We start from the raw sequence: 25,913 nt of genomic DNA on the forward strand, positions 1-25,913 counted from the left end.
CAAATAATTGTTTCAAGATGAAGTATTACCTAAAATTTATTTCATTTATTATACTGTCTACAGAAAATGCCGTCGATGAACTATTTTGATAATGTAGTGAATTTGTTATTGGTTTTATTGAGTATTACAATTTTTTGGTATATATCGTACCATATGTTTTATTTAGGTTGGTGGCTTCTTAACTGCGTTGATAACTTATATATTAAAAAACTACATCTTATTTATTATAGAATGTGTTTATGTTCTGCAAAGATTATGGCTTTCGTATGTACGTTGACAAATAAAGTAAATATGACAAATAACATTATCTATCAAATGGACGTCATGTGATAATGTCATAGTGATACGACTATCAATTAATACATCGTGCATTGGCGCCACCTCCTATCATAAGCGCCATCTTCTTAGCATTGGCTCCATCTCTTTTGGAAAAATGAAAAATGATCTATTTCTTGGACAAGAAGCCAATATTTTTGTGCATGCAGCATCTACTATGATTATAGGTGCTAACTTATTTACGGGCAAAAGCTTTTTAAGTTTTTTTTATAACCATGTATTTTTAATAAATATATGGACATGATTGTGTTCAAAATATTATAATTGTTGCAATAATTAAGTAACGCATAAAAAAAAAACATCTTAAAACGAGTTACATGTTCTTAGCTTAAAGATCTAGCATCTTTTATTTTTGTTTTCTAGCCACAGGAATTTAAAGCTGGTTCGGTGGCTGTGGTATAGTGGATGGGGTGTCTGCTAACTGGCTTAGTCACTGGGACTGGGAGGTCTCTGTATTGATCCCTTAAGTGGGAGCATTCTTAAGATAACCCTAAAAACATACTATGGCGTACCATTTGGGTTGAAAGTCAAGAAGACCTACAAGGTAAAAAGAGAAATGTACGTCGAAGTACAATAATTGTACGTCGACATACAAATATAAAATACACTTCGAAGTATATGTTTGTACTTCGACGTACACATTTTCTGAACAGCCAATCAAAACATTTGTCTCTTGAGCCGCTTTACCTTCAGATTTATTCATAATAAATGTTTAAAATCTCTTTTTTAATTGAGGACAAAAGGAATAAAAATATCAGAATGGCAAAAAAAACACATAGAAGTTTCAAGTATTTAATGCATTAAAATAGATTATATCCACATTTTAAGAAGATTAATTTTTTACCTTTTTAAAATTAAAATTATTCAGCATATTGTGAGTATTTATTGATCATGCGGGGCGGAGTATCACGACTGTCCAGCGCATTACTGTGTAGGAAATTCCCAACGGTAACCAAACAGTTACCAAACATTAACGGGATAAATAATGTATAATGACCTCCCCGCTGGTCGTATTTTGTGATAACCATAACTTGCATAAGTCAGAGGTTAATTCCGTCATGCAATGTCAATAAATACACACAATATCTATGAGTTAGCGGTTGATAGTCGCATAATTTGGTATAAATTATAATAATAATAATGTTTAATAAATACGCACAATATATATGAGTAAGCGGTCGATAGTCGCATAATTTGGTATAAATAATAATAATAATAATGTTCAATGTCAAATATCTCTAAAAGCAACAGATGTAAGGTGTCTTCTGATTGGCTAACACTCAATGGTCGGTGAAAATTGTATGTCGAAGTACATTTCTCGTTCTACCTAGTAGGTCTTGTAGACTTTCGACGTCATGATACGTCGTATAGACACTAAGTACTGGTCCTACCCAGGAAACAGTTTGTTTCATCAAATGTCTCAATTCAACTTGACAGCTTGCTAAAGCAGTTGCATTTAGCATACAGTACACTTGTAACAGGCTTACCTGTTAACCCAGGTTAAAGTTCACTAGTAGTGTAATAAAACATAAAACAAATGCCATTATACGCAGTTTATTTGGAAGTACAATACTAAACACTAGAATACACACCAACAGACTAAATGTTTTAACTGACTGATTGGATAATAGAACCGAATAGATATTAAAATACACTAATATACCAGGATGGTTTCAACAGACTCTTTATAATAATTAACTAAATAAATATTTAGAATTTAAGCCACTAAAAATAAAATAGTCCCTACTGACTTTTCTCGTTAACGTAGGCAGGAGCTGCCTTCAGTGTTGGTGAGAAAAAGCCAAATAACATAGCAATCACAGGCTTATATACCATTGCCCATTAGAGGCCCTGTCTCATTTTGACACATAAAGTTACAATAAATAAATGTTTTACACACTAGATTAAACATAAACAGAAGTAATTGTATGGGCCTCCCATTTATATAACTAAAACACCATGAAATCCATGAGAAATAAATGGTCACGAAATTAAGTAGACTAGCAAAGACTGGTTACAAGATGACATTTACAAAAGAATAAGTAAAATTAGACTGGAGACTTAATTACAAAATAGACTTCGTTATGTAAAATAGTCATTCCTGCTACACACTGATTAAACATAATCAAAATCATGTGATGTGTCAAATCAATTTTGATTGACAAATTTGACAGGATTTCTTTTTAATCCAATAAGTTTTAGACTGTCAAATAACACACACTACGAATTGAAAGCCATACCTGGAGCTTTAGTCTGTATACCACTGACTTCATCAGAAGAATGATTAATAGTTTAATACTGTTGGGAAACGTTAACACCGCTAATTGTCTTCTTATTTATTATCAATGTATAATTATGTGTAACAGCATAACAACATACTTGTTTCGCAATTAAAATATTTAATAAATACAGGTATCTTGCAGGTTTCTAATTTTCTTTCGCAAACTATTGTTGAATAGTTTAAATTTTGACGCCACTAAAAAACTAGCCATTTTGTAGCAATTCTTAAATCACTGTCTAAACTGCATACACTTAGCTCTATAGTTACAAATTGAATGCAAATATTATAATGCATTATGTTATATCATCCATATATTTTTATTTAAACATTCAAATAACACATAACACAGTACATATATAAAAAGGTATGTAGTATTGTGTGGAGATACAAAACACTTCACATCATTTATTTGCACATAAAATAATAGTTACAAAATAAGTAATACTAAAACACTGTCATCAACCTACAGTACAAGAATATTTACGTATATGAAATTACATAGTGGCGTTATTTTATTACCTTTTACAAAATTAACAATGCTGGTTTTCTACTAGCCATAAAACATTTATTATGGATCAACAAGTAACAACCAATTTATTAATTACACAATAGAAAGGAAATCATATTAATTGCATTATGCATTTACTAAACAAGCTATTTGCTACTGTTTAGAATTACACTATCTTACTAAAATGATCACAACAGGTACTTAGTGCTTTTACATACTTGTGGTAAGTTTTGTATGACTGGTTTGATATTTATTGGCAGACACTTGTCGATATACAGACTAAATTTGCATGGAAACTTTCATATTTTTTTCAGCATAATTGCCTTCAAATTGTTAATTTAACAACCCTTTGACATTGTTTTCACATCTGATCTTATTATACCATAGCTGATTTTTGTTTATAGATAGACAGATATAGACTTTTCAAAGTTCTATAAAAGTTCACACATGTTTCATCCAAGTAAACCAACAGAACCAATAAAGATCACCACAGATAATAACTGTGTGTATAGCTTGGAAATTTTGAAAGTTCAGGAATCCCTCCTTTGTTGATTTCTGTAAACCAAAACTGCTGAATAGAATGGATTGTGTGATGCCCAGCTCTTGCCTTGGCAGAACAGCTTCTAAACACGGAAAACCAACAAATATCTTCAAATTTGATCAATAATGCAGACAATGTATAAATGTCTTGTTTTTTTTTTGTTGATTTCGAATCTGGACGATTTTTTACGTAAGATTGTGGTACGAAAATCCAACGGTATCGGATTTTGTGGTTTTAGGCCTAAACTTATTATCGTGATATGTAACCTTTCGGGATATCGGTAAAGTGCGAGCAGACGAGGTGTAAATACGTTACAGATTAAAGCTTAAACACTAAAAAGTTAGATAGGAATATCTTTAAATTTTGTGAATAAATGTATTTCTGATGGATAACAACGACAACTTGCCAGAATATTACTCATGATCACACGTTTAACTTCTTTCTGAGAGCGAATCGAAAATGCGTCACGAATTCTGACAAACAGTAGGGTGTCGTTATTGAAAAACCGCGAGAATACGGGAAGAATAGAGATGCCAACTATAATTTTTAAAACAAATAATTTTTTAACAAGCGTTTGTGATTTGTCAGGATAATAATAACAATAAGATATCGAAAAGATCAAAGCAAATAAATTCGACAGAAATCTGAGATTCGGCAATATATTTAAGACGGGTTATGTTCACGTAAGTTGTGTTTGGTAAAGACTGTCACTATATGTAGTGAACCAGTCTTCGGCTTGTACCCACTGAAGATGAGTATTCAGGGGAGATAATTGAGTAATGACTTAATTCTGGAACGGTTGCGAATAAAAAAAAAATAATGCGAGAATATTTAGTGCGATTCGCTACACTATTATGATGCAATTGATATAATTTTTCCTGAGTTATGTATTCACATGTGATTTAGCATATGTCAAAGTGTTTTTAATTTGTTTAAGGTCATAAATAGCATCGCGAAAATATATGTCGCGTGGCCATTTTTTTTAAGACGCATCCCTATGTGGTATTCTTATGTAATTTTATGTCTAAATTTCTATATGTATGAACGGTCAACGCCCGCTTCGCGGGCTTTTGCCCGTAATATATATGTTGTATGCAATCGTTTGATGTCGTTAGCGATTTAATTGGGTGGAAATTTTCTCGTTGAACAGGAAAAACTCATAAAAAATTCATTTTTAAACTCCACCATGCCATACTTATTAAGGTTCTCACGTTTTTAAATGGGTTGTCAATACATGTTTCTGTATATTTGTGAATGAATTTATCTTCACGTAATCGCACTAGATTTGCCGATTTTTTTAAATCATGCGATATATTCTGAAAAAAAACATATAAAACCTTATCACCCTGTAAAATAATCCATGACATTTCAAAACATTCGGGCCTGAGCGTCACCTCGGAAGTTGCATTAGCTCATTTATTAATGCATCTCAAAAAGAGGTGCCCCCGTGATTTACGGCCGTGGCCTTATACCCCCGATACACCGACTCCGTTCGAAGTACGTTCTGAAAAATGTAACTAAACGGGCTCGAACTGTATGAGAACGGAGTGATCGTAGTAGCAATGTGTTACGAACCGTCTTCGAACTTTGTGGACGGCCTGCAACGGGGTAGAACGGGAGAGGTGTTTCATACTTTGAGCCTACTCAAAATTTTCTTCCGATCATCCCGTTCTACAATTAAATGTAATAACAACGTACTGGAAACGGAATGGACGTACTAAGAACGGACAGGTCGTACTAAGGTCGGGTAAGGAACGTGCCAGAACGTAGTGTGATCGGACCAAAATTACCTGTACGATGCCACACCGATCGAGTCCGTTTCTAGTCCGTCCAATCCGTTCTCAGACAGACCGACCCCGTCCACACTACGTCTCAAGTACGATCTTGTTTTGTGTAAATAAATAGAAACTAAAAGATAAGTTATTACAACGTATGCAACACGTTCTATAAGTTCTAAGTAAGTTCTTAGTACGTTGTACTCGTTTTAAGGATTTCGCAGTAGGTTCCAAGTACGTTGTACTCGTTCAATCCAGTTGTTACAACGTTCCAACCGTAAATACAATACGTTCAGATATTGTGTATATAAAAAGAGGTCGCTGTCTCAAAATTCATCATTTTTGATATTAAGTTGAAACATGGACAATCTTGTAGCTATTACTTTTTTAATTGTTGGCTTCGTGCAATTAATGTTAAAAACAGAGCAGCAATGTAATGTTTTGTTGGGCCGAGAAAGAAGGCTCAAAGCGTGAAACATAAATGAGAACTGGCAGGAACGTAGTCGGTTTTATAAATGCCGTGCAGAACGTGGTTGCGACTACGTCCTTAACGTACTAAGAACGTTTTAGGATGGAGTGAGAACTGCCTTTGAACGAGTTACCACTGCACAACGAATAAAGGAGAACTGTGCTGAGGACGGGCTCGGTCTTACTCGAAACGGTATACCAACGGGGACAATCGGAAAACTGACCCGATTTGAACTGGGTAAAGATGGACCGGAAACGGGATAGGACGGGTTACCCCCCCCCCCCCCTCTCACACATAGCTGCGACTTTACGACGATCATCCCGATCAAGCCACGATCTGAAAAAGGATCGAGGCCGATCGGGAGTCTTCATTGAGCAATTTGGAACATTATGGTCTTCATTTCGACCGTTCTACGATGTCTCTAAGTCAAACGCTTACTGCGTTTACTGCCGCGACATTCAAGATCATACTACGACGCTACTCAGAGCTTTTACTGTGCTTTTACTACGATCATGAAGATCTCTCCACGATGCTTCCGCGCTGCCTGTACGATTACGGCGCTACTACTACGCTCATTTTACGACTCTACACCGATTCTTGTTGGCCACGATCCCGTTACGCTTATTTTGAGCATGTTCAAAATAAGCGTGGCGAGAGCGTAGAGCTCTCCGATCATGAAGACTCTACCGCGATCATACTGCGCGTATGAAGACTCTACTACGTTTTTCCTGCGATTTGTCACGATCGGCCACGTTTTCGGCCACACTTAGATCGTAGAAGAAGCGGCGTCTATGTGTAAACGGGGGGATAGGAACGAGATGCACGTAGCGCGAACTGTGTATAAACATCATTCAATCATATTGCAGCTTTTTTTCGACCAAAACTACACGTTCAAGCAAGTTCTCATCCCGTTTTGCATTTTCTTCAGAACGTGGTCGAGCTGTCTAAGAACGTGCTTGGTGTATGGGCTCCTTTAGTAACATATTTCTCAGCAAATATATCATGACAATACTTACAGTGTATCCACCCCAATATATTTTTTTAAATTATGATTATGTTAAAAAAGTACCTGTTTTCAAAGTTCTACCATTCTTTATTCAGAAAACTTGACTCAGTATTTTATTTCCAACCATCATATATGTTTTTATGTACATAAATAAATAATCGTCACACTTAAAATAAATAATAATTTAAATACATTTATAATTTTTTTCTCGTCACCAAACATGGTTTAATTTACATAAATGAACAATCGTCGCACTTAAAAATAAACAATAATAAAAAAAATGGAAACACCTTTTTGGTACATAGTGCGTAATGTATGTATGTATATAATTAAATCCCTTAGAATACATGATAATAATCAAACTTAAATAGGCTTCATATTATTGAAACTGCAATCATCTTTTCTCTTTTTAACCGCAAAGGTGAAATAAAAAGTCTGGATATATATGCAAAACAAATTCTGCTAAACCAACGATATTTTTAATTGATTAGATTTTCCTGAACACAAAATCTACTTTATTATGATTTTCAGGCTGACGGCGGAATCCAACGGTCTAATAGTAATGCGATTTCGCGAGTGGGATTTTCCTGAACAACATTTGTTATGTGCGCGCTACGAAGTTTTAACCATCAATCGCCCAATTAAACAGTGAATTTTGTTCAGTGTAAATTGCTACTGCAGAAATAAAATTTATTTAAAACAATGTTGGTATCTGGTATACTTTCTTTGTTCCTATGTCGATTAATTGTTTCCTTCTTCCTTATATCGCGAAGAGTATTTATATGCTATCAACGTTTTAATTGTTTTGACTGTAAGTTTCTGGCTGGAAGATGAAATTTTCTTGTTCGTTTTTCCCCTTGTTGTTTTTGAAGTGTTTCAAAATAAAATAGTTTTGTTCATCTGATGTTTGTGTGCATGACTTGCACATTGAAGCGTAGTTTACATGGCCTCTCTTTAAAAAGTACTGGTAACTTTTCGCAGATATTTAGCAACGAAGTGGCTACCTCTCCTGTAGGCTTATGGCACCCTGTGTCATCACTGTGATACATCGATTATGAGTAAAAAAAACGTCCAGATCTGGTAGGATTCTATTTGTAAACTTGATCCCTTACTAACCCATTTATGCCTAGTGGACTCTCCCATCTTTCTAAATTGGACCAATTTATTTCCAAAATTAGGGATGTCTTGTATATTTATTTCTTACAGAAATTCCTTTAAGCAAACAGCGCAGACCTTGCTGAGACGCCGCATGATGCGGCGTCTCATCTGGGTCTACGCTGCTTGCCAATGCCTTTTTTCTATACGCTAGGCATAAATGGGTTAAATAAAAACAGAAGCTTTTTTCTACGAAATCGCACATATAACTCATACTTTTCAGTCAAAACAAAAAAAAAGATAAACGATAAATCGAGGAGACCAACAAATTACAAACTAATAATACTTGAATTGATAATAACCACGTTGTTTGTTATCACGCTGGGTATGCGGATACTTTGATAACAGATGGCACTTCCATTCCAGATAACAACAAAAGCCACGCGCGAGAGGTTAGTTCATCGGTTTTTTTAAAGTTATATCATAAAGATTAGTTTTTTAGACAAGGCGCATGGTCGAGTTTATAAATGGTGTATCCTTTTCTATTGCAAAGAAAAATATCACGGAAGAATTGTAGATTTTCCCCCAAAAAATAGAAAATTCGGTCGGAAAACAGCATAAACGGGAGAAACACTAAACATTTCAACTAAATAAAACTACTTAGAAATATTGCAAGAAGATGTTTGATATTCCAGCATGTAGAGTAATCCCTGTGCTTCAAATACTGAAATTTTGATAGTATTCAATGAAATATAAACGAAGATGGAGCATGTTTTAATAGGTGGTATTCATTAAGTTGCGGATACTTTGATTCCCGATATAGGGCACTTCGGATAACAGAGACTTTCAACAAATTGGGCACTCTGATAACCGAGTTTTATATTCTACCTGAAATGAATTTATGTATATTATGGCTATTTTTACCAAACATTTTGAAGTACGAATCAATTTGCATTGTCAAGTCCGACACATTGGGAATCTATGCATAACGTAATTACATACACATGTAAAATATAACCACTGGTGTTGTTCGTTTTCAATAATACATTTGTTTTTAAGTGGTAAATTGAGATTAAGAGAATTGAAATTACAACGGATCATGTGGATCAACACGACTGTGGTCATTTGAACTTATATTATAGCAGGACTCTAAATAAGGGGAGCAGGGGGTCTTAATGCGGCCAATACACCTCATAAAATCCTTTGTCATTGGTGCTCATTAGAATCGCATCATGTAGACGATACTAATGCGTAGTCACAAAATTTAAAAGAGATTGGAAAACTCGCTTTATATTGAGCTCTACTTATAGGAAGCACCTCCCTTTACACTTTATTTCCCTGTTATTATCATATTCCAAAGGGATAAGAACATGTTTCGGTAATTCGTTTTTAATTTACGTCAGTACATATATTTTTATTTATTGCCTGCTTACTATAGTAGAATTCCACAGCAAATTCTGCATTTCTGATTCACTAAATAGAGTGTGTTATATCTGGTAAAAAGTGTCGAGTTATCTGGAATCGAAGTGCCATTGTCTTTGAGATGATCGGTAAAAGAAGTGTCCATGAAAATTTGGCATCCGACTCTTAAAACATATGAATTTCATCAAACACGTTATTCAACTAAAATTTAACATGTTGTAACATTAATGGACATATTGATCTTTTATTTTGAATAGTTGGCACGTTCTTGATTGATTTATAAGTATTTTTTTTATTTTGTTGAAATACGTACTGATCATCGAATTCATGACGATTATCGATGACATTTTATCTCTTTTTTATAGTCCACTGTTTTGTTCACGACTTTCTTGCTCCGCAATACGAAAGTACTATACCATTAATCGACCAAACAATGTTAAGTGTCTGAAAACCAAATGAACAGAACATAAATGCAAAAAAGCTGATGAACTCAACTCTCGCGCGTGGCTTTTGTTGTTATCTGGTATCGAAGTGCCATCTGTTATCAAAGTATCCGCATACCCGGCGTGGACATGGTTTTAATAAAATATTTTATCGAAACCAGTCAAAACTCTATGCGGAGTTTTCTGTGACATAAGGACGATAGCCGTTGTGTGCAGTTGTTTGTATGCAAAGGAAGTTAACTCCCTTATGTCACAGTTACTGAAAACAGCTACACATGTTATAAGTTGTGCATAATCGCATATACCGTCGTTTTGACAAATGTCATATGATAACTTTGACCAGTCTATATATACTCTTGGCGAAGTATTACATTCTTGTATTTGTTTTATCGGACAAACAAAACGATGTTTATACGATTATGTTTTACTGTTGCTCAGTTTAAAAAAGTGATAGGGATCCTTTTAAAATATCTCGTTTGTATTAACGACCATTTATTCTAAAATGTGACAAACTTGGATCTTGCGCATATCTGTTTTATTTTTCGGCGTCGCTGTCTTAGCCGGGTTTGACCTTTATTGACCTTTCTCAACAACTAATCAAATGTTGGAGAAATTTCCCGCCATTAGACTCTTATGAATAATTCCGAAGATTTAATTGGCTTATTTGGGAGAATTCCTTCAAAACTGTTACTATGCTTATTTTGTTCGTGATTTAAGTGATATTATGGGCATCTAACAGTTTATAGGTGTCTATCTCAACCGTTGCTTATTTTTGGTGTTTTCACTTCATATACACTTATATTTGTTAATGCAGCATCAACATACTAAAACAATATCCCGGAAAGAGAACAATAATGCATTTAAATATCAACCGTGCTTTCGTTTGACAACTGATCACGCATGTACAATGTGAACCTAAATTTAGTTTTAGTGCAGATTCGTTTATAAGGCACAAAGACACCATTTTGTTTTTACGGATCATTTCGGCTTAGAGGACTGTGTGGGTCACGTAAAATATATTATATGTTATATATTTTTATAAACAACTGGTAGCAAGATGAGTTGCAGATAATTGGTCAGTTATCACATTTTAACTTACTCTTTTGACTTGTTAATTCTTTTCAGCTTAATTCAGCAGTGAAAAATACCCATAATATCACTTTAATGGAAATCAATGGCTGACATTTTTGTTTACTGTTTTATGTTTTTGAAAGCTCTTTGTTTATTGAAGTAACTATTTTTTTTTTAATTAAATGAAGTTACCGGTATTTACCATTTGCTTTTCACATCTTTAAAGAGACGTGACCAGTGCTTCGAACGCCGATTTTTTCTTTAAATTTTGTTCATTTATTTTAATGGAGTTCTCTAGGATCGATGTTTAAATTTATCAATGTAAAGCATTTAATGAGGAACTTCAAAAATTCCAAAATCTTTGAACAAGACTGTTCTTGTTATTTTTAATGTTCACTGTCCGTCAAGAAATACTATTCGTTATATATAAACATGTTGATCGGTTTAACTGATTTCTATATTTCGCATTCTTAAAGTGGAGTTTTCACAGATTGTGAAAATGACAATTTTCCAACAGTATGTAACAGATTTAAAAACAAAACAAAAGAACACTAAACCTCTGTGACAGAAATGAGATAAATGATGTTTACTCATATTGAAAATTTTCGTTTATGCGGACTCATCTTAGAAATCGATAACATTATAAAGCCTTACAAATGCAAAATGTTTGAATACTACAGAATGATTCTGTTGTTTATTTGTTTTCTTATTTTTTTACATGTGTGTATTTCAAATGTATGAGATCCTTCGGCATCTGAGGCAGCTTTATGCGTGGACCCGGAGTGTGTCCGGACAATACGATCAAGAAAACAACAGGTTTGTCTGTATATCGGGTACTGGTCTGTATCTTGCACTAACCCCGGTAACCGACCATGTGTATGTCCCTTATTCTCATATTATCGGTCCTTTTCGTAGTATCGTCAATTAACGAAAAAACATCAAGAAGTGCTGGAAAGTTATTGTGGTTTTTTTTCGTTTATTTTTAAAAGTTTTAATTTATTTGATGGTTATCCATGACTATTAAGACGATCATTCTCATAATTTCAGGTGGTCATTGGAAAGAAGGTTATGCGTATTCAATGGTGTAACTAAGATTTTAAAATTACGTACCACCTAATTATGCTAGTTTTTTAATGGGTAATTAGTAGTTATATAAAATATTTAATATGCCGCTTAATTTTGAAAACAAGTAACAGCATTTTAAGAACAACATCAGAAGGGTCGATATTATAAGGAAACATAACAGAGAGCTATGTCTAGCCAGTATTTTGTCAAACCAATGTCGATTCAAATGCAGTTTAAATATAGATTGACATGTACCGTAATAACTCTATGTCCGAAAACTTAGAAACGAAAAATATTCACAAAATACAGGTGTCCGAAAACTTAGAGTCCAAAATTGAATGTCCGAAAATTGTTCATAAAACGTGCAATAGGGTGCATCACACTTTGAAGCGTTTAGTATTTGTCACTGTTGTTTTACTGAGAAGGGGTAGAACCATTGCGGTAGATAATTGAACTTTTAATTGGCACTTCCCCTGGTAATTGTCATAATGCTTATGCTATCGGACGAAACCATTGTTTAATACCGGTTTACAAGGTTATTTACCCAAATAACGCAAATGTAATGGTCCGTTGCATTCAGGCATGCACCTGCCATGTTTTATGATGTTAATCTGGTTGTAAAACCCCATGATCGAAGTGTCATTAGATATCGAAAACAGGACCGAAATTTGGTAAAATAGCGCTGTAAAATATAGAAAACTTAGAGGCATTAATTATGGACGAAAACTCGTGTGTCCGAAAATTAAGAGTCACGAAAAATAATTATTTTTGCTAAAAAGAGGTGTCCGAAAACGTAGTGTCCGAAAACATAGAGTTATTACTGTAACACATGTTTACTTCCAAAAGTTGTATGTATTCATTAAGAGGGCCACTACTACGGATAGACATGCTGGTAGTAGTTTGTTTCGAACGCACAGGTATTTCCCATATGGCAATTCCGAGAAAACCTGTTAATGACGTTACAGGGAAACGTGCGAGACATGAGAGACGCACCGGTCCAGAGACAAGTCTGTTTGTTAAAAGGCCCGTCTGAAGCACGTAGTTAAATGTCAATATGCATTGGTTTAACGTCTCTTGTTAAAGTCGAGTACGAGTTGAGCGGGGAATCGGGTCTGCGACTCCTGGGTTGTGGCATCGTTGTGATACTGCTAGTCCACCGTTCCTCTCTTATAACCAAGCCAATTGGCCTTCTGTGGTATTGTATTTTTTCTCGTGGGAGGCACAATAGCTTAATAAGACGTTTTAACCAAGCATTCTAATTAAATACGCAGTCGCTTTTTAATAATAGTTTATAAAATAAAACATTAGTTTACATCCAGTCAACAATTTACACAAACAACAAATGATGCATCAAAGCAAAGAACGTCACCATATTGACAAATTATAGTTGAACATCGTGTTTTAATTGATCAACAAAGTGAAGAATCAACGTGTTTACGTCATATACTAGTACACTTTCTTTTTTAATAACACTTCCACTACGCTTGTGATGTTATTTGCTAGTTTTTAATTGAAACTTTTAAAAAGAAAACAATACAATGTAAAACAGTAAAATACAGTTTGCTTGTGCACTTTCAGAATATATCTTGTTATTTCAATTTCAAAGATGTACTAACTGAATTTACCGGTATATTTACGTCAATCTGCATTTTAAATAATGTAATCATGTAAATAATCAAAACATTATAAACATATATTTGTTTTTTTACTTTCAGGTCATTCATTACGTGAAATCTATCTTACGTACACTCATGTATAAACTGAAAAAATGCAAACGTATACATTTAAGCATAATACAAAAGTTTCATAACGATCCTAATTATATCGATAATCCTGAAAACTACGTGTAAATCGTAGTTTAATAAATTAAAACTATTGGCTAGTTTATCACATGTATTGCTGAAAGTTATTGACGCGCATGAGCAGTTGCTCATACTAGGACCCCGTGGGTATCGGCGGGGCAGATTTTGCGCCCTTTTTCCCCTTCTTGCCTTTCCTCCCAGCTTTGGGGCTTATTTGCGTCTCCGACTCCACTGGCTTAGGGCGATCGCGCGGCTCCCGCTTCTTTACAGACGACTGCTCGGCCATGTTCACTTCAGCTCGAGCCCGTAAATTCTCCCAGGCCTTTGGAAAACCTCGAGTAATTTTGTTACCGGACACGTTTAATTCTCGTAAATTCGGTATTTTACATATACTCTCGGGTAAAACTTCAATGATATTGTCAGAAATGTCCATGACTTCGAGCGACTTCAACTTGTCTAGCTCACCCGGAAGTGCCTCTAAATCATTTCCGGCTGCGCGCAGCTCCTGAAGACGATACAGGTACGGGAAGTCGATCGGCATCTGATCAATGTGGTTCTGGTTCAAGTTCAGCGTCAGCAGCGACGCCAGGATGTCGATCCGGTCCTTTGGGAATGTGAGTAGTTCGTTGTTTGATAAATCAAGGCGGATCAACTTGTTCAGCCGGCCGAAATTCTCCGGAAGCAGCTTTAATTTATTGTGCGACAGTTTTAGCGTTTCAAGCGCCATGCATTGCAGAAGGCCCCCGGTGAACTCTTCCACGTTGTTGTCCGCAAGGGAGACGTTGTGTAGCCGCTGGAGGGCGCTGATGTTTGCCGGAAGTCCCGTCAGGAAATTTTGGTCCGCCACCAAGGATTCCAGGCCTCGCATCTTACAGATGTTGTCGCCTAGTGTTTTAATGCTGTTGTTCGACACGTTCAGATGCTTGAGCATGCGCAGATTGTACACGCTAGGTGGCACCTCTTCCAATCCCAGATTACACAGTTCCAGTGACGTCAGGTTCCGGAGATGGTCCTTATCGCCGATGACAACAAGAGCTGAGCGGTGATCGGTGTAGTTGATGGTGATGGGATTTCCGGACAGATGCAATTCTGTTAGAGTTTTGGGAACGTTCAATTCCGTGAATCCATTGCCGGCGACATCTAAGACGCGTATTTGGTACAAGAAATCAATCGACTTTGGCATTCCAGCGATGTCGTTGTTCGCCAAGCGGAATTCTTCGAGGTTGCGCAATTTCCGCAAGTCATGTGGTAGAGCAGTAAGGCTGTTGTTCGAGATATCCAAATGGGTCAGCACTTGGTCGTGTCCCAAAGACTCGGGTAGGGAGCTTATCTTGTTTTTAGCAATAAACAAACGTTTGAGGGTCTTAATACTCCCTACACAGTCAGGCAGCACTTTGATTTTATTTTCAGAAACACCCAGTTCAACAAGATTTTTCATGCCGACAATTTCCACTGGAATGACTTCAATGTTGTTTTTACCAACTTTCAAAACTTCAAGAGATTTTAGGAACACCGCAAATTTCATTGAGTTTAGTTGATTTTCCGAGGCGTCCAATAGCTGCAGACATGCGCACTCCTTCAGGCCTTCCGGCAGGTACTCAAGCTTGTTTCCGGAAACATCGAGTTCTTTTAGTTTTGTAAGTTTTTGAATATCGTCTGGTAAAACGCCCATTTCGTTGTGTCCGAGCAAAAACGTACTTAAAGCAGTTCCCAAGTTCCATATCTCCTGCGGTAGGGCCTTAATGTGATTGTTAGACAGGTTGAAATAATGCAGAAAGCGCACCTTTCCTATTTCCGCCGGAAGTTCGTCCAGTGAATTATGGGAAAGATCAAGCCAGGTCAGCCGTTGTAGTTTTTCAATGGTTTCCGGCATATGACTGATGCCGTTATGGGAGAGATCCAATCGCTGAATATTCGGCTTCTTCACTGTTGCCGGCGGCATGTCGGTTATTCTGTTATGCGACAGGACAACCGTCGCCGACAACTCGTAAACTCCCTTCTTGAAGGATTTAATCAGGTTGTGCGACACGTCTACGTAGCTGAGCGACGTCGATTTTCCGATGTTTTTCGGAAGTGCTCGGATTTTATTGTTGGACGCGTGCAGCGTTGTCAGTCCAGATGCCTTGTGGATAGCAGGAGGCAGTTTCTTAATGTTGTTATTCGTGATGTCCAATTCAACCAGCTTTTTCAGCCTCGATACGGAGCCCGGAAACGCGCTTAGAGCGTTGTTCCGGATGTTGATGTATTCCAAGTTTACCAAGACGGCGACGCTTTTTGGTAACCGCTTCATCCTGTTGTTTTCGCAGTTGAGCTTGATTGTAAGTTCGGCGAGTTCCTCGTTCGCCCATATCTCGATGGGTAGTGATTTTATGTTGCACGTGCCGAACTTTAGGTGAACCTGAGAAAAAAAATCCGTGAATATATTAACATACTTTTGTATGCATGTTACATTGTGTGTTTGTTTTGTTGAAGTGAGTACCGCGCACCTGGCATTTGAACGTATAGCGCTCGGCGGAAATTGCCAAGAGTCGGCCAAAGATGATAGGGACTGTAAGAAGGAAATATAAGGATCGCAGTTTCTTGACATTATATGCATATTCTTTTAAGCGCTAAGCAGCGCTGTGAAAAAAGGAGTTTAATGCACGGGCATAATGTGTCGTCCCAAATAAGCCTGTGAAGTCCGGGCGGGCTAATCAGGGACAAGAATATCCGCTATTATGGTATGTTTTCGTTGTTTCGTTTAAACGAACTATCTTTTTAGCGAAAATCCAGTTTTGGCGGAATGAGTCATCCCTTATTAGCCTGTGCGCGCTGCACAGGTTTATATAGGACGACACTTTACGCACATGTATTTAGCCCCGTTTTCCCAGATTCCTATAAATGCTTAAAATCGATTTTGAAGATAAACAAAAAGTTGTATAATGACTACGACTGAAGAGACCATTATGGTTTGATCTAAATTCTCTAATATATGAATGAAAATAGATATATTGTATTGTACATAATGTTGACAAACGTTTTACTATTAAATGTATACATTACGTGAACTGATAAACACGAATTTCTCAAATTACAAAATTGAGGATATTACCTTGTTTCCCTCTGTCCGCTTAATGTGTTTCTTGAGAGCGTCGTTGAGCGAGATGATCTTACTTCCGGGACCCGTCGCCGGCGGCGGCTTGTCGTCCTTCTTCTTCCGCTTTGCGCTCATCTTTGCCTCGTCGGCGACGGCGTCGGTGAAAAATCAATGTCTAGAATGTGTTTTGAGAGCTTTAATGATGGAGCATCAACCTGCAAAAATAAAAACGATATACATTATATAAAGAGAATAATTCGGCGAACCCGATAAGATCCTCCGACGAGCCAGATAACCATTCTCCATCCACGTCACCAACCTGATATTCTATTTATCCTGTCACATTTACAACATTCGTTGAAATGTTTCTAAAATATATAATTTTTCAGTATTTTTTGTTTAAATATTTAATATGGGAAAAAACATGCCGCAGCAAAAACATTGTGACGTCACGTCATGCAAAACGCTTAGGCTAGCTTCCGTCTTGTTAAACAACACAGAAATCGAGTCAATCGTTATTAATTCAATACACAATGACGAAATTATGCTGTTAAAATAATAATTTTTAAACAAACAGTACTTTACACGTATGTTGTAATTTTTTTAATTGAAAACAAGTATATTTTATAAATAGAAAATAGTACAGGCGTGCGCATGCGCGGACAGCAACTGACGGATATTCGAGGTCACGTGGTCATCTAGCCTAATATCTTTTGGGATATTAGGTTACCTGGTTATCGGGCTGATTTAAAGGCATGTTACAGCATAAATAGCGATATGGTTTCATATTTACTGTTATTATGTTATTGAAAGTAATTTTAATATTAATATGCAGTCCTTTTATTTCATTCTGTGGATTATGTAGCTGGTTTTGTAAATGAAAACGTTAGCGAAAGCTTCAATTCAGACGGTGTAAAATATTTTGGATATGAATTTATGAATATATGTTTTGTTCCATATTACAATGTCTGTCAGTTTTGCTAACAGACATACACTCATAAACAAATGTAAGGTACTAATGCTAAAAATAATAATTTAATTATGAAACACACCCAAAATAAAAATCTACATATCCGACTGTTGCTACGACGTAAACGTTAAATGACGTCACAATGACGTGACGTCATCTAATTCACCATCTAAACTTGGACGAATAATTGAATAAATAAAAAGCTTTAATTAATTTAAAATGTAGATATATATCAAATAACGTTAACCGTATCATTTAGATAAAAACTATGGACGACATAGCCACAATAATTGATTAATTTTGTATGACAGATTAGTTTAATTAGGCATTCCCGTTAATGTATTCTTATTATAGTGTATGTATACGGTTTATTTAGAATACGACATTATAAGCATTGTAATCTGTTGATAAACGATCAATTAAATTGAGTTGCGCGTATGTATTTTTTGGATCCCCAATGTTATTTTAAATAAATATATCTAAAGGTTTATAAGCAACTAAAATGAAAGTTTTCATAAACATTCTCAATTAATGTCCGCAGCTTTTATTCGAATATATAGCTTGGACTTCGTTCTATAGCAATACGACCTAGAAGTGAAATGCGAGATATGTGTATTGATTTCTACTTTAAAACGAATCTTAACAGTATATTTTTAAACTGCAATTTCTGTAGAGTAATCAATGATTGCCATTAAAACTACAATAAACATAGCATTTTCATATACCACCATGTTTACCACCTTATAAAATAGTCATTTGTATGAATCTCTTAACTGTTTGTGAAACTGTAATTTTCAGCAAGTACTAGAATGTTTAAAAACGTAACATATCTAGTTTGAATACTGTAATACATTAGATACAACTTAACTTAACACCTAAATTAAGTTCATGTTACTCATATATCGGTTTTTATATGTGTGTGACCATCGATGCATGCTTTAGTAAAGTTTGACACACCAACTAAGGTTTACTATACATTAAACAATTTATTTACGTCGGTGCCTTTTCAATATATCATCGCAAGAGATTCGACTGAAGTTCAAAACTGTATTCATGAGTACCTCATTGATTTGCTGTAAAATTGAATTTATCTCAGCCTATTGTCGCGCTTCGCGTATGGATTTTTATTTTCAATAGAGTGTTTGAGTTAACCGAACTGAAAAATCATCGAGTGAAAAGCTGTGTTTACTTTCCATAAATATTTGACGAATTTTAATAGTATAGATACCAGGTTCGTTTAAAAGAGGCAATGAGGTTCTAATTTTCGAGAATTCCCAGGCAAACATGACATTTGACAAATTGTATGCAAAGAATTAAAAGGGTCGAAAAAAGCATTTTTTTCAAAACATAGAAGCCAAGTACAACAAATATTACCGACTACAGAGTGAACTTAAAAAGGAATGATGCCAATAGCGCATGTGAACTTTTTTGTAACTTGCCAAATGGTGACTTAGCATAAAGAAAAAATGGGACATTTTGATACTGGTTTGTTTGATGACAATCGTCACTAAAAGCGCAAATTATTATCAAGGATTTAGTACACTTTTGTCCATCAGCCAACAATGTGATTGCTTCATGTGTGCGCATCAGATATTGCGCAAACATTTACAAGATAATTTCTATGTATGCACACATACACAAAAGCTTCTTTGATGTCATGCATAATTGGCGTGCTATGAAATGCCCTTAACATTTCCACAAACAAATGTCAGTCAGAAACATGTTTATAAAATGCACTAAAATATGTGCAACGGCTTTTTATCAGATATAAATGGCATACTAGGGACTATAAACGCATCGCAATGTATCATGCGTTTTTATTACGTGTTTGAAGATCACAAACGCATGATAAGAGCGCAGACACATTTCGAATAAACATATAAGGATTTATTGTTTGTATCTAGTGTGACAGGTTCTTATCAGATAATACAGTATGTCTGTCGGGTAATCCAGTTGGTATCTTGTCGCGGACAGTTTCGCCATTCAGGATTTGGTAACCCATTATATTATGTAATACCATCGGTCTTTTAAAGGGACCTTTTCGCAGATTTTGGCATGATTTGGAGTTTGTCATAAAATGTTTTAAAGTGATGAATGTTAACATTTGAACTAAAAAGCTACAGTAAAAACCAAGAATAAAATGAAAGAAAGAGAAAGAGTTGTCCTCAACTGGGCTTGAACAGGTGACCCTTTGAGTAAAAGTGTAGTACTTAATCACTCGGCCAGCCGTGCTCTTAAAATTAGCGGTGCATTTCATGCTATATGTAAGCATTTGCTGTATTGTCACAAAATATAACAAGAACAACAGAACTGTCCAAATTATTCAATCATTTCGCGTTTATAACGATTGATAATTTTCAGGTTTTTAAATCGTCAAAATATGCATGAAATGGATATTTTAGAGGATTGTAAATGTTCAGTGTTACTATTTCCTCGCAAATATTATGACTACAAAGGACAGTTGCGATTCTTAAACATTTTTTTTCAATTTTGCCAATTTACCAAAACGTGAAAAGGTCCATTTAAGGCGTGCCGTTAGCATTGTGTACAATAAGCATATCTTTAACAATTGCACGTGTACATGGATTATACATGCATATCATCTTTGCAACACGATTCCCGTCCCTTTAAGTACGGCACATGAATAAATTTGTATTTAGTTTTTTTACGAAACAAATAATCCAGTCTCTGTAAAAACGAGGCTAAATGCATGTGCGTAAAGTGTCGTCCCAGATAAGTCCGTGCAGTCCACACATACTAATCAGGAAAGACACTTTTTACATATAAAAAGTTTCCATTTAGAACAGACTTCCTTTTAAGAGAAAAATCTATTAAAGTGGAAAGTGTCGCCCCTGATAAGCGCGATTCAAATTCAAGTAGGAAATTGATTACATTTTAACAAAAATGTATGCTTTTTTACTTAGGCACTTTTTGAATGTATAAAAAACATCAAAATCGGTTGAAAATTAAGCCGACGCACATACAGGACTTGGAATAAGGTTTTACATTTTACGGTATACTGTACGCCTACCTCCGACCTATTATGACTAGCCGATATTTTACAGTATTCGATACGCCTGCCCGCGATCTATTGGGCCATTGTCGACCTCAAATGGCTTGAAGTCACACGGGGGTGACTAGAAGCCAATTCATGTCACCCTGGGATGACTTCGAGCCGATTCTAGTCACCCGGTCGGCTTGAAGTCACCCCAGGGTGACTTCAAGCCATTTCAGGTCGACAATGATCCAATGAGCCCTATTATGACAAGCCAATATTTAACGGTATTCGGTACGCCTACCCCGACCTATTATAGCAGGCCGATAGTTTACGGTATACGGTACGCCTACCCCCGACCTCTTATTGCGGGCCGATATTTTACGGTATACGGTACGCCAACCCCCAACCTTTTATGGCAAGCGGATATGTTATGGTATACGGTACTCCTACCCCCGACCTATCATGGCAGGCCTATATTTTACGGTATACGGTAGCCTACTCCGACATTTTATGGCAGGACGATATTGTACGGTATACGGTACGCCAACCCCGAAATATTAATGACAGGTCGATATTTTTACAGTATCAGACAGCTGCACTTAAATGTTATCTTAATTCCATTTTACCTTATGAGACGGGTAAAAAGTAAACGTAAATTTTGTAACGTAGTATAAATGTTTAATTACGCGCAATTTAAAGTTATTTATTATCACCAACCGACCGTCCCAAAATGTTCGTTTCGACTAAACTTTGTTTGAGGGGGGAGGGTATTCTAGTTTCATGACTGAACATAGTTTTTTATCATGTAACAACATTCTATCATATTCGGTAATTTAATGTTAACATATAAAGACAGAAACTTGCATGGAAATTTTGCTGATTTGTGCAAATGACAGATCTTTAACCAATTTGAAGGAACAGCTTGATTAAAATGGGAAACAATTCAAGTATCAAAAAAAAGGTCATGACAAACATGTTTGGCCGACCGACCAGCCTATATTTCGGAATGTTAGTGGAAATTACAAAAAAAAATTAGATAAATAATGTTTACTCTTTATAAAACTGTTTAAGTCTTTTATGTTGACCATTAGTACCACATTGGTTTTCTAAAGTCTACTAGTAGCAGGCATTTAAAGGGATTTGCAATAGGTTTAAGGGTATTTACTACCAAATTCCCCTTTAAATTGAAGAACTGGGTGGCGTGTACCTAGTCTTGTTTCTAATTTCATTTACTTCGAATGTATTTCGATAGGTTCCTAATTTAAATGACTTGCGTTTTACTATAGAAAAAAATCTTGTAAACATAATACAATTAAGAAGTTTTCATTCGGTACGTAAAAGTCATACAGTGACCGTATACATCAAATTAGAAACACATGTCGCGTATACGATACAATAGACAAATATCGTATAAACACGGATACAGTATATTAATCAAAGAAAGTTAAATAAAGGCTCTGAAAACAAATTAAAAACCATGTCTCAAAAGTTAAACCCCTACCTCAATAGATGAATCATTTAAATTCCGCTATTTTTTCCACCCTCCAAACTAATTACTTAAATTAATTACAGGTCAAAACGGCACTTCATATCCACGAGTTAAATCTTATTTAAAAGTTTGTCTGGCTCGAAAGTCAACACTTTTTCCCTAACTACATCAACATTAGACGCGGTATTTGAAAGCCTAGATCAATACCCTGCGTGATACGACCGGTGTTTGATTTGTTGATATACATTCCGATATCTATGCTATCGAAGGTTGTAAATTAATGCAAATTCATTTTGTCAGTGGAGTTAAATCCAAAAGCTTACAGGACCTGCCATTGAATGTCGGCAAAATAAAATGTATGTATGTCGTTTGTTCATTCAGTGCACCAATCATTGAATATTAAATCTTACGGTATTCGTTATTGAAACGCTCAAATGATGTAATAAACATAATAATGATTTGAAATTGAATATGGAAAGGCAGATAATTAAAATATTTTTTTTTACAAATTTTTATATACAAATGCAATACAAGTCTTGAAACTCGAATGACCAAATTGGCGAATATGTTCAATAATATTTTAATGCGTCAGGAAGAATTGAAACCGGACTATTAAGTCGCACATAATAGACAACTTGCATTATTATAAAATACCGACCTAACTATGGCATTAAATTTGTCGTTTAAAAAGATCCATTACCTTGCAGAGAACATAATGCTAGTTAACCCTTTCCCCCATAAGAAGCAAAGTAAAAATGGCTTTGGCAACCAGCATAAAACCAGAACAGCCTGTGAGTAACTCGCAGTCTGTTCAGGTTGTATGCTGTTTGATGCTTATCAGTATCTTAGGGTTGGAAATGAAGCCTTTAAATCTTGATTTTATTAAGAAAGATCTTTAATTAAATTTAACTTTCTATGGGGCTGCAAATGCGTCAAAATACCTATATATGTGGTAAAGGGTTAAATACAACTATAAGTCGACTACGATTTATACGGTGTGATAGGACACTGAACAACTTGAGAACAAACGCGTTGTCCGTGTGACGATATGGCTATGAACCAATACTTCAACATATTTATGCATAGTGGACTCTCCAATCCTTCTTAATTGGATAAATTTATTTCCAAAATTAGGGATGCCTAGTATATTTATTTCTATATTTATAATATTTCTTACAGAAATTCCTTTAAGCAAACAGGAAACAAAGCATCATGCGGCGTCTCATCTGGGTTTACGCTGTTTGCCAAGTCCTTTTTTCTAGACGCTAGGCATAAATGGTTTAACATAATATCACATGCCCTGCTACATTATTTTGGTCTTTTGTTTGATCTTTTAATATCAACTATGCTTTAGCATGGTCAATATTTTGATATCTACTTTATCGACATGAAATGTTCGTATTTATATTGGCTTAGTGTGAAACTGGAACCTAACTCTGATTTTTAAATGCTGACAGAATGTTTGTTGTTCGGCTCGATATTTGAAAGGAACGCCTGCACCAGTTTGCAAGTAACTGGATGCAAGCGATAAGTGGTCATGAACATGGCATTTCAAATGTAGTATTGAATATATGTCGATGGCTCTTTACTTGAGCCTTTCCCACTTAAAAGCAAAGTGAAAATGGATATGTGAAAACAGCATAAAACCACAACAGCCTGCGAGTAACTCGCTGTCTTCTCAGGTTTTATGCTATTTGCTGCTCATCAGTATCTAAGGGTTCACCGCTGTTTGCTGCTCATCAGTATCTAAGGGTTCACCGCTGTTTGCTGCTCATCAGTATCTAAGGGTTCACCGCTGGAAATGAAGCTTTTTAAACTTAAATCTAGTAAGAGATCTCTTTAATTTAATTTCTAAGTGAATACAAATGCGTCGAAATACGTACCTAAGTGGTAATGGGTTAAAGTCACTTTCACGCTTATTCTAACAATCATTTTTAGCTCGCGTTAAACATGAGAATATTACTACTCCGTCTAAGTTTGACGCAGTTCGAAAACCATTTTATTTTCAAAAATTCATTTCGTTATCAGTATGTGTGATTTGATTCGCACTTTCAGTAAAAGATAAACCGTGTATTCCTGTACATGAACATGTATGCCCTAGTATACAGATAGTTAAAAGACATGTGCATAGCTGCGAAAACCATGAAGTAAGCAAATGTCGAACGACCTTATTCATTCTTAATCAAAGACCATTCCGTATGAGCAATGTATGGCCTCTTAATAGCAGAGATTTAAACCGTAATCTGATTAAACGACGATATTAAAGTCAAATGTGGCTACAATAGACACCGTTAAATGTTCGCATACGGTCAGATGTAGGAAGAATACAACGTGGTGAACATGCCACTCAGGCCATGCAGTGTATCGTATAGCTGTTAATGGATCGGATTGTTCGTCGGTCGCGGTTATTATAATCATAACGAGGCGTGTAAGATCGATACCACACTGTATTGTGTGCGCTTTGATGGGGATTGATTGATTCGGATACAGTTGTTAGACAAACCACGTAACGTTGATATATATATGCACTTGTTTCAGAAAAATTCATGTCTGCTCAGCTTAATAATAGCAGAAACAATAAATCAACAATGGAAAATATTCAACCAACATCTTTGGTATGCTTTTCTTATAAAATGTTAATAATTGAAATTTTCCCAGGCCCTTTAGAAAAATTAACACGAAGTACAGCGACTATATACTACCCGATTTTTGTGTTTTCTGTCATCATACGTTCTTAAGCTTTTTCTAAACATACACGCGTTTTGCAGACATAAATTCAGAATAGGTGGCGTCATGATCGATTATATTTCATTTAAATATTTTTGTAATATAACAATACGCAACATAAACAGAAGAAATCATCGAATAAAATAAACATACCGGCTTCACTTATAAATTCCCATCACTAGTTTGTTGTATATGTCTTCAGTCATCCACAGTTGTGGATATAACTTCAATAATATTAATAATACGAGAAGTACCGGTATACTTTATGGCGTTTTTCTTTTAATCCCAACAATAAGCAGTTTGTTGTGTAAAGCAGCTAAAACTTCAAAAGTTTATTTATCCGAGTAGTGAATGCTGTTATACTCCCATGCTTAAAAGGTTCGGACTTTCAAACTGCCATTGCCAGTTTTTAATCCGCGATTCTTTTAAACTGACATGAAAATGCCTGACATGCAATAAACTCGATCACAGTTTGGCTTTTCGACTTAGCAGTGATGGTTTGTGCATTTCATTCCCGTGAAAAATGTCGTCTGCACTGAACACCATTTTAAATCACGTGACGTTGAAAGATTTGTTTTCCTGCACCATGACAGCAATTCGAGATGACTCGGACACTTTTCGACCTTTTCTTTCTCTCTTCCAGTACCGTAATATCGGTAATAAATAATTTGTACACACATTAAGAACATGAGCGAATAACTTCTAAAAGGAACGTATCTGCTTATTTCGCTATTCAATATACTTATACCAATCGTTTATTGATATTGTAGAAGGCCAAATACAATTGAATATTAATCCATGTACAGAATAACCAGAATCAATGAGGATTTTAAAGTATG

At 35.6% G+C, this 25,913-nt stretch overlaps 1 protein-coding gene across 4 annotated transcripts; it reads right to left on the reverse strand.

Moving 5' to 3' along the window:
- Window positions 1-13,271: 13,271 nt before the first annotated feature.
- Window positions 13,272-25,679, reverse strand: LOC127834574 (leucine-rich repeat protein lrrA-like). 4 transcript variants are annotated; one of them, XM_052360552.1, is made up of 3 exons: window positions 25,228-25,679; window positions 16,906-17,105; window positions 13,272-16,212 (listed from the first exon to the last, which is right to left on the reverse strand). In XM_052360552.1, exons 2-3 carry the CDS (start codon window positions 17,023-17,025, stop codon window positions 13,948-13,950), a joined length of 2,385 nt encoding a protein of 794 aa, XP_052216512.1. In that variant the 5' UTR covers window positions 17,026-17,105; window positions 25,228-25,679; the 3' UTR covers window positions 13,272-13,947. The 4 variants fall into 4 exon arrangements, with proteins under 4 accessions (XP_052216512.1, XP_052216514.1, XP_052216515.1 ...); XM_052360554.1 differs by lacking the exon at window positions 25,228-25,679 and adding an exon at window positions 22,360-22,522; XM_052360555.1 differs by lacking the exon at window positions 25,228-25,679 and adding an exon at window positions 17,943-17,998.
- Window positions 25,680-25,913: the final 234 nt, after the last annotated feature.

Source organism: Dreissena polymorpha, chromosome 6 (genome assembly GCF_020536995.1).
Source record: "Dreissena polymorpha isolate Duluth1 chromosome 6, UMN_Dpol_1.0, whole genome shotgun sequence".
NCBI classification, from domain to species: domain Eukaryota; kingdom Metazoa; phylum Mollusca; class Bivalvia; order Myida; family Dreissenidae; genus Dreissena; species Dreissena polymorpha.

Coding starts and splice junctions, on each gene's coding strand:
- LOC127834574 (XM_052360552.1), bottom strand. CDS start 17,025: ATGAGCGCAAAGCGGAAGAAGAAGGACGACAAGCCGCCGCCGGCGACG. Junction 16,213..16,905: donor AGCGGACAGAGGGAAACAAG/GTAATATCCTCA, acceptor TTTTTTTCTCAG/GTTCACCTAAAGTTCGGCAC.